Source organism: Nipponia nippon, unplaced genomic scaffold (genome assembly GCF_047370975.1).
Source record: "Nipponia nippon isolate SJK-2023a ecotype South Korea unplaced genomic scaffold, ASM4737097v1 scaffold_12, whole genome shotgun sequence".
Classification (NCBI taxonomy): Eukaryota; Metazoa; Chordata; class Aves; order Pelecaniformes; family Threskiornithidae; genus Nipponia; species Nipponia nippon.
In genome coordinates, this window is record NW_028262313.1 from 21762009 (window position 1) to 21774131 (window position 12123).

General features: G+C 40.8%; 1 protein-coding gene across 11 annotated transcripts in view; it reads left to right on the plus strand.

Annotated features, from left to right (window-relative positions):
• HDX (highly divergent homeobox) overlaps positions 1-12123 on the plus strand; it is a 52635-nt gene that overhangs the window by 15896 nt on the left and 24616 nt on the right. For 10 of the 11 annotated variants that reach the window (XR_015702728.1, XR_015702729.1, XM_087749145.1 and 7 more), the window contains one exon: positions 3874-3927. The exons of the other annotated variant lie outside the window; for it this stretch is intronic. Coding sequence is in view for 8 of the 10 variants with exons in the window: in XM_087749145.1 (XP_087605271.1) it covers positions 3874-3927 (54 nt within the window). In the remaining 2 variants the exon portion in view is untranslated. The remainder of the gene's footprint in view (positions 1-3873; positions 3928-12123) is intronic. 11 annotated transcript variants of the gene reach the window in all.

The following is a 12123-nucleotide window of genomic DNA, read 5'->3' on the forward strand; positions in this document are numbered from 1 at the left end:
CTTAAGTTTCATGAAGTGAAATATATTATTGATACCTGCAGCTGTGTGCTCTTGGTACTTTATTGCACTCTTGAAAAAGCATCAGTGAGATTTATTTCTTACTGCTTTTTTGAATTTTTTAATGAAATTTGAAATAAGTTTGATGCGGGATTTTTTGGAGGTAGGGAATGGTTCATGGTAGGTGACATTTTATCTGTCCATGTGGTGTGATATGGATCAGAACAAGGAGATCTCTGTAACTTTGTTTTGTTGGGTTTTTTTTCCTTCTTTTTTTTACCCTGTTACAATAACGTACCTATCTTTTTTTTTTTTTTTTTTTTTTTTTTTTTATAAATGAGGAATTAATCTGTACCCCATTTGACTTCCATGCCTGTCTCTCAGAGCCCTTGTTCTTTGGATCTGGGAATGCACCATGGATTGAGGGAGCTCCTGTTTCCTGTGGTATCCCTTGCCCTTCCACACTTTTAAACCTTGGAAAACCTGGGCAGGTTGCTATTAATTCACTTATTGCTGTATTCATTGTTCATGCTGTGAACCACTGAGATGACACTCTTCGGTGTCAGAGAATTTGTAAGGGAAGGCAAAAGCTGTGGGGTCGATGCATGTAGCGTCATGGCTCTGTGGAAGCTGCAGAGGAATAGTGTCCTACAGCCTGGCCAGATGCCGTAGTACCTTGAAGAAACAACGGTGCTGATTCCTCCAGGTCACTGCGTTCCTTGCTGAGAGGTTTTAGCGCGTTCCAGAACAATGCAGAAGTAAGTTCTGTATCTGAAGAGGTGTTAGTGTATGACGGTGACACTTCCAACACTCATTTATCACGTTGACAAAAAAACTTCACTTACTGCCTTCAAAGTCTTGTGTAACAAATAGCACACCCCGCTAGGCTGGGCACGTATTTTGACAAAATCATCAGTTCTGCACTAGTTTAACCCCCTCCTCCAAGTCCTCCCCTTAAAATTAAGCCCAGTATGACTGCTATTTCATGTAGACACTCCCCTTATATCTTAATAATCTTTATATATTAAACTTCCAGAGACATAGATTTTGTAACAGGTGCTGTCTGAATTCTTGTAGACTTAAGCAGGATGACACTTCTTTTGTATGCAGTCTGTTTCTGTTAATTTTATTGCCCGTGTTTAGCTAATTTGTCCATCAGCGTAGGAATGAAAATCCTTAAACTGAGGGAAATCTTCCTAAATTTAAAAGTAGATTAAACCTGAGTGACATGATTATTGGAGTAGTTAAACATCCAAGCAGATGCTTCTTCAAAGTCAGGACTGTGTGATTTGTGTTTTGATGGAGTAGTTACTGTTGTACATTGGTGCGATATCTAATTAGCAATTAGTTATAGCTTCCTTACTGGTTCAGCTAATCAAATTCATGTTAGTGTAACTTAAGAGTAAATTTAATAAAGTGATCAATTTTAATGCCTGAGCAGTTTCAGTAAACAAATTGTTCAACCTACTTACTTTTCTTAGTTTGGCTTTAAGCGTATTGAACTAGAGAGGCTATTCTTGCTGGTCCTTAAGGCTGAATAGTGATTTAGTCTTGGTTTCCTCCCCCCAACCCTAAGGGACGAAAATACTGTTGAAAGTATGCGTATTTTTAATGACTTTGTTACACACACTGAAGCACAGTTATCTAATTTAGCTCCATCTTCTTCAAGGGAAAATCCTAAGCCTTGCAGCCAGTACATCAGAATAGGATATAGATATAATATATATTTATTTAAGATTCACTTTAAGGATGCTGCTTTATATGAATGAGCTGCAAGTTTGCTTTATTTAAGGAAATGGGACTCCATATTTTTTTTAATGCATCAAAGTGATTTGTTTACTTCCCTAGAGACTTTTGAAGACAAGAGGAGGACTTCCTTGCTAACTTTGGGCAGCACAGCTTTTTGCTAGGGCAAGCCACATGGTCTTCTCTGAAGAGATTTGAACATTTCCTGACACTCGTTCTTGTAACAGAAGCGGAGCTACCTTTGTCACAGGAGTTCCTCCATATTATTTCTGGGATGAAATGCTTCCAGCTGCGTGAGCGGGGAGAACCTGGGGGGCTCTGGGGAGGACAGCAGCCGTGAGCAGGCCGCAAAAACACTGCGTATGGCCTCGAGTAACGCCGGGACACACCGCAGCCGGGACTGGGTTGGGGCTCTTGGTTTGTTCCGGTGCACTGAATTTGGGACAGTAATCTACAGGTGAATTGGGAAAAGATTATGTAGGGACCTCGTATAGTGTAACCACTTTAATTAAGGACGGCATTGGCAGGACGCAAGTGTTGCAGTACTTCTGAACTTTCTCCAGCGTCTGCCAGAGTTGCCGTTTCCGAGACAAGCGTTTCAGGTTGTCATTTTTGCAACTCACGGTAGCTGTCCCAGTTGGACTAGACCTGGAGTTACACCTGTGGATGCAGGATAACTATCCATCTCACTCAAAAAATAAACCCCCCAAAAGGGCCCCAGCCCTTGTGCCTTTGTCATAGAGCCAGTTTAGAATACTCCCATGCATGTTGTCTTTCAAGTAGTTATGTTGAGATAAACTTAATTGTATTTGGCATCGTACCTGTCAGAACTTGTGTGCATTTGTCTTCCAACTCACCGTTAATGCTCTGCCAGACTGATTGCTTTATTCACACAGAAAAGCACTTTTTTCTGTAGCCCCACTTTAAATTTGTGAAGAGAACCCATCTGGGTGGATACTGAGGACGCATTTACAGCGGATTCTGTGGTGTGAAACTGTTGTGTGGGATATAGAATTGTAATAGATGTAACTCGTTTATACAGAATTTCTAAAATGTGTGTGTGCAACTAAGAAATTAATATTTTGGCCAGAAAAGATGATGTAGACTTGCTCTTAGGAGGAGAGGGTGTTCATTTCTAGCTCCCCTCAACCTGCCCCGTCCTGTAATGAGAGAGTCTGACCTTCGGTAACCTCCAAGCGCTTCCAGCTAAAAGCTTGAAGAATAAAAGTATCTTATGTGCTTGTACACTAGACGTACTGTACCAGGTATTCTATATTTGGTTATGCTCATGCTGCAAGATTCATTAGTAGAGCACTTCACAAATACAAAAACTATTAGCGGGGTTTGATACAGTCAGCAGAAGCGCGTAGATTTTTCTTCCTCACATATATAGTGTATGTAATTACTTGAGATTGATTAATCTCTCAAGAGCTATGTTTAGTCTCTCAAGCATTGCTTGTCTGCAGCAGCAGATGAACATGGAATCCTAAATAAGCCTAAAATATTCCAGGCTGTGACACATTTCGGATGGCCAGGGAAAACAGTCCAAGATTATTATTTAATAAAGTCTGACCTCTGGGAATGGTGGCGAAGCAATGGGGATCAAGGCAACTAACCTTTGCCTTCACACCCCTTTCCCCTTCCTTCTCCCACCTGATGTCCCTAGTTTTTCTGCAAATCCCTAACATCTGACGTTGAATAGCTCAGTTAGTAACATGGTTGTATTTTGTTCTGAAAGTTTAACCGATGTAATTGAAAAATATGTGATGGCAGTTCGGTCAGGCATTGGCCCTTGTCTGACTCCAGGTTGCTTAACCTTAGCAGTTTTGGGACAGATAGAAAGTGAAAACTTGTGTTCTGAAATGCAAGTTTTGAGATAGCAAAAGTACAGAAACACCCAAGTTGCCATCATGTTATCTTACCCAAAGAAACAGTATTTTGGTTTTAGTTGTACAACGGTAAGGCTAAGTGTGACTTTGTTTTGCTTTTAAATCTTAACCTGTTTTAAAGACATTCTTATCAGAATTGAATGCACAATGCTGAAGTCTTGTGAAAGCTGCTCAGAATTAGCGATCATAGCAACCTAAGCTGCTGTTGTTTTCTGTTCTGTTTCCTCTTTCCCCTCTACAGATTTCAGGAAACCTTACTGTGCCTTGGATTACAGGTTGTTCCAGAAAAAGAGCAGTAAGTATATTTCCATTTAAGTATCTAATGCATCAAGTGAAGGAATGAAAAGTTTATAAAAATGCATTTTTGAAAATGTCAGTTCTGTTTACCTTGTGTGGGGTTTTCTTCCCTTTATACTCGGACTAATACAAACATTATCTACAGATACAATGTTTCAGTTAGCATTAAGCTGATGTATATCATTAAAAGCCAGTCTGGGTCATAATCCTGTGGCAAGTAATGTGATGCCCAGGTATGTGAATTGTGCTATTAGCTGAAATATAACTTCTGAATTGATAAGGACTGAGAGTTTAGAGCTCAGTATATGTTTTTTATATTGAAAGTGAAATGGTTGTTAATTGAGGCAACTGAATGCTTAAAAGAGTAACTCCCTCTTTGTCTACTCTGCGCATGCACAGAATTAGTCCATGCTATCGGTAGTAACTTTATCAAGTCTAGTTTTATCCACATATATGTCATTTCACATTAGGCAGAATCAACCAGGTTGGTGTCCTCAATTCACAAATGACTCCAAACCATAACACAAGGTATGAAACAGCTTTTGTCAGGAAAATACCTCTGTCCAACTCTTTTTGTTCGATTACTGTTCAGCATTTCCATTCAGGAGTAATCTGCTAGCTTCTCTTTGAAGAGCACGTCGATTCTGCTTGCTTATCATGAAAATACACCCTAAACTTGCAGGTCGATGGTACAACCAAGCTTTCAAGAGGCTGTTACGTATGAGTCCAGCTGTATCAGAAGCAGTAACTAGGGAGATGGCTATCACGATAACCAAACTTATCCCATCAAACCCCTCAAACCATTGAGCTGTCCGTGTCATGTGTGCTGCTTTGGCAATGATGTCTAGGTAATGGAAGAACCTTTCCTTGCCTTCTCCTCCCTGCTGTACCCGGTACTTTTTTCTTTTTTTAATATTTTCAGTTCTTCTCTTTAATCTTCAAAAGATGCGAGTTTGGTAGCATTTTCTGTATAAGTAGGAATCTGAGGACCATCACATTAATTGTGTTTTCTCTCAGACTTTTGCTAGGTCTCAACTGTAGCACACTTCTAGTTTCTGCAGGCTTTGGTAGTATCACTTATTTCTGTTCATATAGAGAGCACTTTATAAAAGCATGTCCCAGAGGAACCAGTACTTTCATACAAATCCTGTTGTTGTTCATTCCATCTTTTTTTCTTTTTTCCTAAGTCCTAGTTCTCTCGAATAGGCTTTTTTAAGTGTAGCCCTTTTCTGGAAGGCACCTTCCCTGTATCACTTAATGACCTTTTAAAACATCAAGCAGCTGGTGAGTGTCCTCGAGTACAGTTTCACTTTGAGCTGATTTCACAGCACATCGCTGTTGAAAGGGGGAGGCTTTTCCCCCCTCTCCCTGCTGGTGCACTGCCACCCCATCTGCAGCACCGGTGCTAGTATCTAATTGCAAGGTAATCCAGGTCAAGCGTCTGACCTGTCAGATACGTATTCTTCTCCCGAGTTTGTCTTTCTTCTGTCTTTGGTGAGTCGAACGTAGGGATCAGCTGAGTGCCAGCGCAAAGTAGGCAGCAGGAGCATGTGGCTGGGCGCAATGAAGAGAGTGGGGCGTGATGCTGTCCCCTCCTTTCCAGCACTGGCTGGGTTGTTGAGGCATGGTGGTCATGCTAGATACATGCCAGAAGCTGTAGAAGAAATTCCCGCAATAAGTTTAAAACCTTAAAGGATGTGGAAATGCCTGTTTATTAAGGGTGATTATTAGGGATTTCTTTTTCCTTAGACCTTTACTGCTGTGTCTCTTTTAATTAATAAAATGCATAAATCCCATTGATGAATACAGTCCAGTTTGACAACATCTCTTTCCAGCTTTGTGGATGCACTTTCTCCCATGTGAATACATAATTAGCCTTCTTAAGGAGACAAGTTTAGGAGTTGGCATTCTAAAAATGCTGCATACGCACAGGTGTAAGACAACAAAAAGAGAGAAAAAGCTCCTACTTCCTAGGAAACTTCAGTTTCAAATGTGAAATTCTTTTGAAGAAAGAGCGTGAGGGAACAGAAATAGAATGGATAGATTTGTAGAACTGCGATTATGGCAATTACTGCCATTCAAACAGTAAAAAGGCTAATCTGTATTTTGTTTAAAATGGAGAAGATCGTCTTTTAGATGCTCTGAATTTTTAATCTTTTGCCTTGATGTTTTGTTTTCCTTGCCCTGTCCTTCAACTGCATCAAGAGAGAAATAAAAACTGTGCAGTTCTGCAGAAACTCTTTCTAGTCTGCTCAGCTATGCTGTAAGATGACGTAATCCGGACTGCTAATGAATATTAGTCTAGAAATATCACCCTCTCAGTTATTCATGAGAATGCCTTTGGAAATTACAGAGTTCTGTATTCTGCCATGGTGCGTGTGCAATGCATTGGCCTTTACGAATGCATTGATTTTTGTTTTTTCACAGGGTGGTAAAAGGATAACAAGTCTTCAAAAATAGCAGTGAAGATACTGGTTAAAGAGAATTAAAGGGGGAAAAATATCTTCACTTTTGTCATCGCATTTAAGTCTTGAGTGTACTAACTGTGCTTATGTCGTGTCATCTGATGTCTTAGAATGGTTGGTGTTTATAGTACATATAACTTAGTATGCTAACTATGAAAAACGTTTCTCACATAGGTGTTGCCTCTAGGTAAGCTGTCCCTGGCTTAGTTGTGAAGTTTTATTTTTTGAGGAGAGCGGGGATTTGGTTTCCGTTCTTGGTTTTTTGTTTGGGTTTGTTGTTTTTTTTTTTTTAGATTTTTAATTAGAAATAGTTTTAGTGGTCTTAATATCAAGTCTGAAACACAAAGTCATTAAGATAACAGATTAAGGTCTTAGAATTATTTCTGCCCATTGCCTTTCAGAAGCGCGCATAGTAAATCACATGGTATGTAGCCTGCGTATTTTGGATGGGATTTGAAATGAAACTTAAGTTGTCTTTCATGTTAACGTCTGGGCTAGTTCATGCGAGGTTGCAAGGGAACGCTGCCCTCAGTGGAGAAACTCCCAGGGGAGCTGGTCTTGTTTTTTCCCCCACCTGGAGCAACGCTGCATTGTAGCGAGGGCTTTGGTACCTTCTTGAATTCTGTACTTCTGCGCTGTGGTGGAACCTCTGCCATAGGTAGGTTAGCTGAGTCTGCCCAGAGCTTCAGCTTGGCGTCTCTAGCCTCTCAGTCTGGCGTGTATGTTTTAGGAGAAAATATCTGAAATAAGTGAAGGGTTCCTGTGCTAGATTTTGATTTTTTTAAATTGCTCATTTAACATTGCCAATTTCAATAAAATTCTGGAGACAGTGGCATTAAAGTGTGCCCCTCAGAGTCCTGCCTGTCACAGAAAGAGTACAGTAGACGCACTTTGACTCAGGTGAAGGAGCTGATCCAAGCCCAGGTTGGTGCGAGACCTGCCACCAGTCGTGCTGGCACATCTGCAGGCACAGGGAAGACAGCTGGGTTGTGTGGAGGAGACTAGGTGAGATACATCAGCATAACTACTAAAGAAAAACCTTGTCGGAGTGTGGCCTAAAAATCATATGAAAACTGTCTGCTGCCACAGTAAGCCTACGTGCGCTGGAGAAAAAGATGTTTAGAGTGGCTTTTAAAGTAAAAAGAGCACCCACAGGGATTAAAACTACCTAGAGTCAAACTGCACTTCAGTTGTACCTTTTGTTTTAAAACTATACCGATATTAACTTGTGAAGTTCCCTTCACTGTGCACATTCCTCTCCTCTCCTAGAAGGGCAGAGGAATGAAAACTGTGTATTTTAGTCAAGTTGGTTAGAGACCGTCTGAGTAAGAAAGTCAGAGTCTTCAGCAAGAGAGACTGACGAGCCAACCTGAAGATCTCCTCAGGACTGAATTGTGAATGCTGTCCTTGTTCATACCTTTTCTTCCATGTAATTTGGATAACCGGTTAATGTTTTTCTTCCTTCTGTGAAATATTTCACCACATACCTCAAGGTATTTCACTTTGTTAATGTTTATATTAGATGATAATAACATGCATGGTACGTTGTGACCTTCTTGCCGTGAAGAGCACTTCTTCACTACTGCCAGCACCACTCAGTTAATGCAAAGGGAAGGCAAGTCTTATCATCGTTTCAGACAAAATACATCTTTTTCTTTGTATGGCACGCTGCACCAAAGTTTCACAAATCACCTAGGCTTATTGTATGCTGTGATCCTGCAGGCTGGAAAGAATGTCATATCTGGCCAGGAATTGGAAAAGCAGACTTTCTGGTCAAATATGAGGAAGACATTAATAGATTAAGGAAAAATCATGATAATTACAGTCTAAAAATTAGTTTACTTTGAGGCTGAACGTTCACTATTTAACAAACTAGTTTGAAGTCTCAAGGAGAAGGGTGAGTTGTCGGTTTGTGTGGATTTGGAGGTTGGTTTTAGAAATTGTGGAGTGAGATGACTGGAGTTTAGAGTGTAATTTCTGGCTAGACTATTGCACTGATCTCTCTTCTTTTTTCTCTCTTTTTTTTTTTCCTTCTTCTTAGCTGTGTTTGGTTTAGAAACACATATTAACAGAATATATGTAATCTTGGCTGAGTGTTGAAGCAGTTGCAGCTCTTTTCCAGCTGTGGTACTATGAAATATTTATCAGTCCTGCTTCCATCTGAGCAAACTTCAAGCTTACCCAACCAGTGGGTTGGTGCAAAAAGTCTCTCTTCCAGAAATCTAACAGCTTGTGCCCTAATAGTGTGTTGGCAGTAATAGTTTAAGGGTGCCTTCAGATGCCGTGTGGCTTGCAGTCCATTTCCAAACACCTTTTTGCCTGAAGGCTGTGCAGCTTGCTGCTGTATCTTCTGCTCTATGAATGAAGCTGGCAGTAGCAACCCACCCCTAACCATTTTCTTTACTAAGGGCCTTCAGGTGCATTTTTTTTCATCCTGAGAACACTGAAGTTATCTTGTGATGGGTACTTACCTGCTCATGTGATGAGAAGGGAACTGTCAAGACTTGGGGAAGGGCAGTGTCTAGATACCAGCTCTGAATCGCTCCGGTAGTTACAGGTTCCAGCTGCCTTTTATTTTTTTTCCTTGGGGAGAATCATGTATGGCCTGGGAATCTTTGGGGCTTTACTGGGTGGAAGTGCGTGCAGCATGCCTGTCTGCAGAAAGTACGGTTCTTGCAAAATGCTTCTGACTGCACTGTTCCTACACAGGCAGCCACCCTGTGTGTGCGCGTCTCCGTGCCTGGCCAAAGCCGCAGGGTGGGTTCTGTAGCAGGAGATGGGGTGTCACTGAAATGGGGGACACCTTTGTGCAGTTGTGAAACCTGAACTTGAAACCTCAAACTGAAGGAACGTGTAATCTGGCGTAGCTTTAATGAGGCTAAATATTCTGGTAGTGCTAAGGGAAAATACAGGCCATCAGAATTTTGGAGTGAAATAAAGTGACAATAAAGCAAAGTCCGTACTCTTGAGTCATGTGTATGACTGAAGACTGACCTATCCTTTCTATAAAGAAGTAAACTGTATTAATCATTGGACAAGAAGATACGAAGCTTGCTAAGGAGTAAGAGACCTCATGGGTATTGGGCAGTGAAATCGAGAAATAATAAACTGAAAAGTAAGAATAATATTAAATGGTGCAGATGGGAAAGCGGGAACATATGTAAAATGATTGATTCAGAAATGACTGCTATTACATACAAATAAGATCTTGAGATATGAATTGATAATCCTCTGAAAAAATCAGTTAGACACGTAGTAGTGTCAAAAGTTCAGAGCACTGCATGCTGGCACCATTAGGAATGGGGAACAAAGCAGAATAACTCTTGCTCGTGTAGAAGAATCTAGGGTTCGTTCATACCTTGAATGCTGTGTGCACTTGTGATCTTCCCATTCCTCCCAAAATACAACAGAGAAGCAGTAACAGTGATGAAAGGCACGCAACAGCTGTATGGTGAAGGACCGAATGGGCTGTATCTCTGCAGACTTGAAACGAGATGACTGGGAGGGAGTGGAGGATTGTGATTGAGATCTTAGAAAAGATGAAAAGTGTGGAGAAGCAGATACGGACTCATTTGTTCCAGTGTAAGAGTGGGTATCAAATGAAGCCAGCCTTTGACAGGCTCAAAAGGGGATTGGACATGTTTATTTAGAGTAACTTAAAGTAAGAAGTGTGTCCAATTTCTAAGATACTGGGGTTGCTTGAGAGAATTGGAGGGAAGTGTCACCGTTTGTCCTATTCTACTTTTTACTAAACTTTAAATAACCTTAAAAATGTGCAAAAGAAGTATTACTCTGTGAGATGTCTTGCTGTTTTTCCATGATAGAGTATCTGATGGTAGTGACTAAAATTTGTTGCGAGGGCTTTGTTTGCTAGAAATAACCATTACCTGAGAACATTGCATCAGAGCATCAGAACTGAACTGTTGATTTAATATGATTTCAGTGCAATTGAAATAAACATAACTTATTAACAACATACAGCGTTTAGCTGCAGCATAAATGCAATAGCTATTATATTTATATTAAAGCTCTAGTTCTGTCATTTTTTAACCTGTCTTTTATTAATAATCTGAAGATTGTGTATAGCTTTCGTGCATGTGGCCTGAAACATTTCAACTGATGCATAAAAACCGATCTAAAAAAGCAGGCTCTAATAAAAGGCAGGATAAGGACACTCCACTGCACTGCAATTATTCATACCCATTATAGACACTAGATTTGCACCACAAATATTGCATGCGCAGTGGGTATTATGAAGGGCTCGGCAAAGTGCCAGGAATGTCTATAATAAACTGGGTCATCTCCTATAAGAATGTTGTCATTACACTTGAGAGGTCGGGGGATAAGCAGGGTTTAACCCTGCGCTCGGCAGAACTGCTGATTCAGTTTGCTCACAAGGATTGCCTTTCATTGCGAGTTGGTAGTCTGTTTTCTGCTGGGAGAAGCTTCTCTCTGCTTTTCAAACTATGGACGACAGAACTGGTAAATGCAAAGAATTCAGCAAACAGTTAATACTGCCGAGGATGGAGCCGAGCCTTGACTCAGCAAGCAGTGCATCTTCAGATAGGAAATGAGAATTGTATTCATAATAGTTGTTATAATGAAGTAAAAATACGAACTGAATTACTGGCTTGTCTTCAGCTGTGGAAAGTATTGTCCTAAATATGAAGCTTTTCAATATTCTCTTTTGATATTTTTTTCCTATGCTAACTGATGCATAACCATCAATGTTACGATATTTGTAGGACTGTAGTTTTTTTTTCTCGTTTCCTCAGTTCCTCTGACGATACTAAGCATGAGAAAGTTATTAACTGAATTGATGGAAGTGTAGTTATATGTTCAGTGTAGAAATTCTACCCTTTATTTTCTCACAAAAGACATTGGCTTTTATAAAAGCATTATGTAATTTTTGAGCAGCTTATCATGCAGGCGTCAAAGTTACGTATAATCTTTGTCAGGAGGGTGATCCTGTAATTGAATGTAGTTTGTGATTCCTCTAAGAAATTCATGAGCAGGCATATGGCACGGTCAGTCATACAAAGGTATTTAGTCTGGATCTAAATTTTGGACAAGCTGAAGAGTTAGTAACACCTAGTGAGCGTAAGGGTTGAGACTGCTCCCGTTACGGCAGTGCAGCAGGCGAGAGCAGTGTAAACGATCCTCCTTTGCCCGCTCGGAGATGGCGTAAAGCGGCTCACATCCACCGTGCGGGCAGGCAGCTCCCTCCGTTCACTTAACATGCGGTGACCTGCTGCCCTCTTAGCAGCTTCTTTGTGAATCGAGAATCTTTCTTTCGGGGCACAGGTAAAATTTCAAGTCCAGTAACCTGATCGGTTCTGTCTTTCGTTGCTGCAAAGACCGACCAGCTGTATCGCAGCCATTACTTATGCTGCCAAAACGTACCTTTCTGCGCTTTCCGCTTTTCCGGGGCTCCATTCCTGCCTGCTTGGCTGTGTTCAGTAGGTTACTCAGTGCTGATCTTGGTTTGAAAAAATGGCAAAAATGAGATACAGACTCCAAAGTAGAAAAGTTGAAGTGGGATGAGAAGTACTAATGGGAGAACACGCTGCGTTTGAGCCAGGCATCTCAGTAAGGCTGCTCTCCTCAGCCCTGGGGGGGACATGACTTTTCATGCCATCTTCTATTTACATGCACGTGTTTTTCCCCTCAGTTTTGTTCCTGCTTTCTGGACTCTTCCATGTGGTGTGTGTTGTGGGTTTTTTGTTTTT